Raw genomic sequence first — 8,503 nt, 5'->3', positions numbered from 1 at the left:
ACATAATGGTTTGTAAAAAAAAAATTTTGTTTTTTTTTTTATATTATAAGGTAATAACCTTTCGTGCAGAACAGTATTGGAAATAAAGATTTTGAGATATGATAACTATCATTGTTATCGCACGGGCACCCCTGAAACATTTGCGTGTGCTTAGATTATTGCTGAATATGTGTAATAATAATGTTTATACTAATTATGCTGACAATGATGAACATAATAATACTGATATAATGATAATAATAGTAATACTAATGATAGTGATAACAATAATAACACTGATAATATCACTAATGATAATGATAACAATAATAAAACTATAATATCAATAATGGATAATGTAATAATGATTGTAATGATAATAATAATATTGTAATAATAATAATAATTAATAAAATAGTGATAATAACATCACCAACAGCAATAATAATAATTTAGTAACAACAACCAACAACAAAAATAATACTAATTATAACAAAAATACTAAGACTGATAATACTGATAATAATCATAATAATAACAACAATAGATAAAATTAATACTGATACACGCAGCATGAGTGTTAATGATAAACAATAATTACACCACCAGCAACAAAAAATTTGTCCTGATAATCATCGTCCTTCTTGTTATCCCTATATCCTTTTTACTTCTATCAGCACCATGGATCTCCCAGACCCGATTCAAAAGGAAGAAAATGAGAAACAGGAAGAATCGGTGACGGCTATTGCAGGAGAATTCTTCGGCACCACGACTATTCATGGCGTTGGTCGAGTATTCAAGTAAGTCACGCTCCCCCCCCACTATTCTGAATATTTAGGTGTGATTTTTTTTTTTTTTTTTTTTTTCTTTTTTTTTATCAAAAGTAGAGTCGAAATCGTAGGTACTGTTGGCTTCGTTTTCTCTTTGCTTCTGCGTTTAAGGGGAGACGAGCATAAATCTTCGTGGCTCAGTAATATTTCCTTCAGGGGGTAACAAAAAAGCTTAACATCCAATAGCGACGTACACACAGAGAGGAGTGGGGTGCTTGTGTCCCTGTCCTTTTTCTTCTTCGTGTTCAAAGTACTTTCTTAGTCAGATTTACGGAGAGAAAGTAAAGTACCATTTTATTCAGAATAAAGGAGAGAACCAATACTCTTTTATTCGAGTAAGGGAAAGTAAACTGTCATTTTGGTCAAAATTAGGGAAATTAAATACTTTTTAATGCTCTATTCTATTCATTTACTTATTTCTTATTTTCGATTTTATGCCTTTTTACAATTTATGTTTTTTATATCATGCAACATTTTATTGTTTATCCTCTTGTTCTTCACCACCACATCATCGTTATTTGCTGTCTACAACCACAGGAAGCATCTGTCCCGCGAGTGTTGTGGTTCCTGGTGTTTTCTGGTCTTCGTGGTGTGGTCCGTCTACCAAATCGGCCTCGTCATAAACGACTACAACCGCTTCTCGAAAAATATCAACCGGAAGGTAGTACAAATACGGCCTAATTTCATGATGTATAGCAGTGTATAGAGTTGTTGATTTTGTGTCACGATATTTGTGGAAATCTTGACATCCTGATTTTTGGGGGGCCTTATTTGTTTCTCCGAATTTCCCCTTTTTCTGTTGCTATTCACTTAACCTAAAAGGCTTATTTCGAATAAGGATTATACCTTTTCCGTTCTTAATGACACAAACTAACAAGACATGTTTGATCTATATCCAATATATCTTATATTTCAGGTCGTCGTTGAAACGAATGTGATGTTTCCTGCGGTGACAGTCTGTAACCTAAGTCCGCTCCCCCGCTCTCCTGCACTGGCTGACCATCCCCTGTGGGCTCCGTTCATGGATGTTGTAGACTGTTATTCTGGGAAAGGTAGGTTTGATGATTTCTCTGTCATTAATTTCTGTAAGATTATACATACATATATATATATATATATATATATATATATATATTATATATATATATAATAAAAAAAAAATATTTATATATATATATATATATATATATATATACAAACATACATAGGGTGTTATATATATATATATATATATATATATATATATATATTTATATACATATATAGATAGATAGATATATAGATAGATATCATTATTATTATTTTTTTTTACCTCAAGTTTGTGGATATTGTAGACTTATTCAGGGAAAGGTATGTTCGAGAGCAACAACTCTCATTTCTTAACCTCTCAGGTGTTGAGATATTAATATTTATGATATCTCACGTTTCACTGAATATCATAAGTGAGTGTGTTAAACCTTTCGGAATTTGATGTTAATCATCCTCATTTTGTTAGAACTCGAAAAATAAATAGATGGTAATTAAAAAACAGATATGGATTAATTCCAAAAGAAACCTATGTTCATAAAGATGTACCACACACGAAAAATATATTCTTGTCTCTAAGGGATATGATTGAAGCTTTCCTTATATCCACAAGATGAAGAAAGCAGGTTTTCCAGATTCTTTTCTGACGGTAATTGGGAGCAACATTGCTTTGTCGTATGGGTCTATTCCCTATCTACTTCCTTTTATATATATATATATATATATATATATATATATATATATGTATATTTATGTATATATATTTATATATGTATATGTATGTTTTATATTATGTGTTTATATATGTATATATATGCATATATATGAATATATAAATACTATATATATATTATACTAGTATTCTATATATTAATTGCATTGCGTAAATTCCAGTGTTATGAGAATATAAATTATATTTCATGCGTTGCACTGCAAAATCTAGTGCACAGCCGACTGACAAAACGGTTCGCGAGGCGTTGGCGAACAAGGCGAGGGTTGGAGGTATATAGTTCGCTTTCCCTCGCGGCTCGTTTGTAGACAACCAAATTGGCCGCCAACTCAAAAGTGTATCTGTCTGAATTGCAACGCGTTTTACTTTTACCTTTGCATCTCTCCTAACTATTAATGTGCGTGTAATAAGAAATCGTTTACATCGGTTTCGAGCTTATTATCTGCTCAGTCAGGAAAGTAAATAATTTCTCTCTCGACGAGTTTCCTTGATGACTGTCGTGCAAAGATTTTGTTTACGATGATACTATAAGTACATTGCGCAGCGTTTTAATCCAGGATTAAACTTGCCGTGCAGAAACACTCAGTAATCGCAGGGATTGTCTTCATTTACAGATTCTTTGCCAAGATGTGAAAGCATAGAGGACGAACGACATAAAAGGGACGCAAAGACAACGAAAGAAAATAAAATAAGCCTAATACAAACACAAGAGGAGACTGGGAACAGGGAAGCCTCTTCTAGATTGAGTCGTGTACAGGTGAGAAGAACTGGGTATTGTTATTTCATCTAGTAGAAGGAAAAGCTATATTTTTGGGAACGGTGGTCATTTATTTCTTAGCTAATTGGTTTGTCCCCCAATTTAAGCCAAATTAGTTATGATTAGGTTTATGACGATACTTTGTGGGTGTGTTGCCTATCAACAAGGACCAATTTGTTAGACGTAGCGGAATCCAGCTTGGATCAGCATCACGAGCCAGAGTGAAGTATGAGAATATCAATTAGGAGACCAGGGACAACGGCGTTTACTGAACTCTCTCGTATACGCTGACTCTCGTACCGTTACGGTACGTATCAACGATTTCTCACTAGCAACCCCTTACGACCATTTCACACGCCAACAACGAAAACGTAGGAACTCTCGTAACCGTTACGCCACGCGTGTTTACAATCTTAGCACACAACTGGGGCTTTATCTCCCAAAGAACGCTCGACTACAATCGGGCGTTGGCTCGGGGAAAAAATCGACCAATAAGCGTTAACCTCTGAACTGAGGCAGCACTAATGAAGCTGTACAATAACAAGTTTCTTTATGAATTTTCACATAAAATATGATTAAACAGGCATTTTCAAAATGATGTTTCAAGTCACTAAGCTAATAAGGAGAGTCATGAAACTTTATGCCAGTAATATTCTTTTTTCCTAAAGTTAAGTCAAGTGCAATGCTCCTTTCACACTAAATACCTATATATTCTTCAGCCATCTTTACCAACTCATAAATTCTATAACTATATATGTATCTATCGCTATATCAATCTATCTATATCTGTCTATAATATGTATAAAACCACTACACATATAAGTGCATATCCTATAGATGATAAATACATATAAATACATACACATATATAAACATATGTACAACACCCACACACACACACCACACGACACACACCACACACACACCACACCACACACACACACACACACACACACACACACACACACACATATAATACATACATAGAGATATATATATATATATATATATATATAATATATATATATATATATATATTTATATATATATATATTTATATATATATATATATACTATATAAATAATATATATATATATATATATATATATATATATAATATATATATATATATATATATATTATATATATATATATATATATATATATATATTATATATATTATGTATATATATATATATATGTTGTGTGGTGTGTGTGTTGTGTGTGTTGTGTTGTTGTGTGTGTGTAGTGTGTGTGTGTGTGTGGGTGTTTGTGTATGTGTGTGTACATATGTTTTATATATGTGTATGTATTTATTATGTATTTATGCATATGTGATATGCACTTATAGGTGTAGTGGTTTATACATATTAGACAGATATAGATAGCTTGATATAGCTATCGATAACAGATATAGTTTATCAGAACATTTTATGAGTTTGTTTAAAGATGGTGCACGATAATATAGTATTTAGTGGTGAAAGTTGAGTCATTGCACTTGACTCTAACTAGAAAAAGATAGTTTACTGGCCTTACAGTTTCATGACTCTCTTTATTTGCCTTATTGACTTGAACATCATTTTGAAAATGCTGTTTAATCATATTTTATGTGAACATTTCATAAGAACCGTTTATTGGTAACTTCATTTTGCTGCCATCAGTTCAGCGGTTAACGCTCTGATTGGTCGATTTTTTTCCCCGAGCCGCAACGCCGATTGGTCTTCGAGCCGTTCTTTGGGAGATAAATGCCCATGGTGCTAAAGGATTGTAAAACACGTCGTAACGGTTACGAGAGTCCTACGTTTCGTTGTTTGGCGTTTGAAAATGGTCGTAACGTTGCTAGTTTAGAAATCGTTGGATACGTCCCGTAACTGTTACGAGAGTCGCGTATACGAGAGAGTTCTCTAACCCGTGTCCCTGGTCTCCTAAATTGATATTCCTTCATACTTCACTCTTGGCCTGATTGCTTATCCAGCTGGATTTCCGCTACAGTCTAACAATTGGTCCCTTGTCTGATAGGCAACACACCCACAAAGTATCGTCTAATCCCATCGTAAACTATTTGCTTAAATTGGGTGACAACCAATTATCTAAGAATAATGAACACAGTTCAAATATAGCTTTTTCCCTTCAATAGATGAAATAACAATACCCAGTTCTTCTCACCTGTACACGACTCAATCTAGAAGAGGCTTCCCTGTTCCCAGTCTCCTCTTGTGTTTGTATTAGGCTTATTTTATTTTCTTTCGTTGTCTTTGCGTCCCTTTTATGTCGTTCGTCCTCTATGCTTTCACATCTTGGCAAAGAATCTGTAAATGAAGACAATCCCTGCGATTACTGAGTGTTTCTGCACGGCAAGTTTAATCCTGGATTAAAACGCTGCGCAATGTACTTATCAGCTGATCATCGTAAACAAAATCTTTGCACGACAGTGATCAAGGAAACTTGTCGAGAGAGAAATTATTTACTTTCCTGACTGAGCAGATAATAAGGCTCGAAACCGATGTAAACGATTTCTTATTACACGCACATTAATAGTTAGGAGAGATGCAAAGGTAAAAGTAAAACGCGTTGCAATTCAGACAGATACACTTTTGAGTTGGCGGCCAATTTGGTTGTCTACAAACGAGCCGCGAGGGAGCGAACTATATACCTCCAACCTCGCTTGTTCGCCACGCCCTCGAGAACCGTTTTTGTCAGTCCGCGTGCACTAGATTTTGCAGTGCAACGCATGAAATATAATTTATATTCTCATAACACTGGAATTTACGCAATGCAATTAATATATAGAATACTAGTATAATATATATATAGTATTTATATATTCATATATATGCATATATATACATATATAAACACATAATATAAAACATACATATACATATATAAATATATATACATAAATATACATATATATATATATATATATATATATATATATATATATATAAAAGGAAGTAGATAGGGAATAGACCCATACGACAAAGCAATGTTGCTCCCAATTACCGTCAGAAAAGAATCTGGAAAACCTGCTTTCTTCATCTTGTGGATATAAGGAAAGCTTCAATCATATCCCTTAGAGACAAGAATATATTTTTCGTGTGTGGTACATCTTTATGAACATAGGTTTCTTTTGGAATTAATCCATATCTGTTTTTTAATTACCATCTATTTTATTTTTCGAGTTCTAACAAAATGAGGATTATTATCACAAATTCCGAAAGGTTTAAACACTTCACTTTATGATATCTCAAGTGAACTTGAGATATCATAAATATTAATATCTCAACACCTGAGAGGTTAAGAAATGAGAGTTGTTGCTCTCGAACAACCTTCCCTGATAGTCCTAACAATATCCACAAACTTGAGGTAAAAAAAAATAATAATAATGATATCTATCTATATATCTATCTATGTATATATATATATAATATATATATATATCATATATATATATATATATATAGATATATATATATTATTATTATATACTATAGATATAATTGTATGTATTACCTCTAACAGAAATTAATGACAGAGAAATCATCAAACCTACCTTTCCCAGAATAACAGTCTACAATATCCATGAACGGAGCCCACAGGGGATGGTCAGCCAGTGCAGGAGAGCGGGGGAGCGGACTTAGGTTACAGACTGTCACCGCAGGAAACATCACATTCGTTTCAACGACGACCTGAAATATAAGATATATTGGATATAGATCAAACATGTCTTGTTAGTTTGTGTCATTAAGAACGGAAAAGGTATAATCCTTATTCGAAATAAGCCTTTTAAGTTCAGTGAATAGCAAGAGAAAAGGGGAAATTCGGAGAAACGAATAAGGCCCCCCAAAAATCAGGATGTCAAGATTTCCACAAATATCGTGACACAAAATCAACAACTCTATACACTGCTATACATCATGAAATTAGGCGTATTTGTACTACCTTCCGGTTGATATTTTTCGAGAAGCGGTTGTAGTCGTTTATGACGAGGCCGATTTGGTAGACGGACCACACCACGAAGACCAGAAACACCAGGAACCACACCACTCGCCGGGACACGTTGCTCTTCCTGTGGTGTAGACAGCAAATAACGATGATGTGGTGGTGAAGAACAAGAGGATAAACAATAAAATGTTGCATGATATAAAAAACATAAATTGTAAAAAGGCATAAAATCGAAAATAAGAAATAAGTAAATGAATAGAATAGAGCATTAAAAAGTATTTAATTTCCCTAATTTTGACCAAAATGACAGTTTACTTTCCCTTACCCGAATAAATGAGTATTGGTTCTCTCCTTTATTCTGAATAAAATGGTACTTTACTTTCTCTCCATAAACTGACTAAGAAGGTACTTTGAACACGAAGAAGAAAAAGGACAGGGACACAAGCACCCCACTCCTCTCTGTGTGTACGTCGCTATTGGATGTTAAGCTTTTTTGTTACCCCCTGAAGGAAATATTACTGAGCCACGAAGATTTATGCTCGTCTCCCCTTAAACGCAAAAGCAAAGAGAAAACGAAGCCAACAGTACCTACGATTTCGACTCTACTTTTTGATAAACAAAGAAAAAAAAAAAAAAAAAAAAAAAAATCACACCTAAATATTCAGAATAGTGGGGGGGGAGCGTGACTTACTTGAATACTCGACCAACGCCATGAATAGTCGTGGTGCCGAAGAATTCTCCTGCAATAGCCGTCACCGATTCTTCCTGTTTCTCATTTTCTTCCTTTTGAATCGGGTCTGGGAGATCCATGGTGCTGATAGAAGTAAAAAGGATATAGGGATAACAAGAAGGACGATGATTATCAGGACAAATTTTTTGTTGCTGGTGGTGTAATTATTGTTTATCATTAACACTCATGCTGCGTGTATCAGTATTAATTTTATCTATTGTTGTTATTATTATGATTATTATCAGTATTATCAGTCTTGGTATTTTTTGTTATAATTAGTATTATTTTTGTTGTTGTTGTTTTGTTACTATTATTATTATTGCTGTTGTGATTATTATTATCATTATTATTATTATTATTATTATTATTATTATTATTATCATCATCATTACAATCATTATTACATTATCATTATTGATATTATCAGTTTTATTATTGTTATCATTATCATTAGTATTACTATTATTATCATTATCATCAGTATTATTATTGTCATCATTGT

General features: G+C 33.2%; 1 protein-coding gene across 1 annotated transcript; it reads right to left on the bottom strand.

Annotated features, from left to right (window-relative positions):
- Window positions 1-4,992: 4,992 nt before the first annotated feature.
- Window positions 4,993-8,191, bottom strand: LOC119575697 (acid-sensing ion channel 3-like). Its single transcript, XM_037923324.1, has 5 exons — window positions 7,963-8,191; window positions 7,269-7,395; window positions 6,880-7,015; window positions 5,490-5,632; window positions 4,993-5,055 (listed from the first exon to the last, which is right to left on the bottom strand). The coding sequence occupies exons 1-5, from the start codon at window positions 8,079-8,081 to the stop codon at window positions 4,993-4,995; spliced, it is 588 nt and encodes a 195-aa protein (XP_037779252.1). The 5' UTR covers window positions 8,082-8,191.
- Window positions 8,192-8,503: the final 312 nt, after the last annotated feature.

The sequence above is a fragment of the Penaeus monodon genome, chromosome 7, assembly GCF_015228065.2.
Source record: "Penaeus monodon isolate SGIC_2016 chromosome 7, NSTDA_Pmon_1, whole genome shotgun sequence".
NCBI lineage: Eukaryota > Metazoa > Arthropoda > Malacostraca > Decapoda > Penaeidae > Penaeus > Penaeus monodon.
This window is presented reverse-complemented; position numbering and strand designations above follow the sequence as displayed.

Coding starts and splice junctions, on each gene's coding strand:
- LOC119575697 (XM_037923324.1), bottom strand. CDS start 8,081: ATGGATCTCCCAGACCCGATTCAAAAGGAAGAAAATGAGAAACAGGAA. Junction 7,396..7,962: donor GGCGTTGGTCGAGTATTCAA/GTAAGTCACGCT, acceptor TCTACACCACAG/GAAGAGCAACGTGTCCCGGC. Junction 5,633..6,879: donor AGACTGTTATTCTGGGAAAG/GTAGGTTTGATG, acceptor CTTCATTTACAG/ATTCTTTGCCAAGATGTGAA.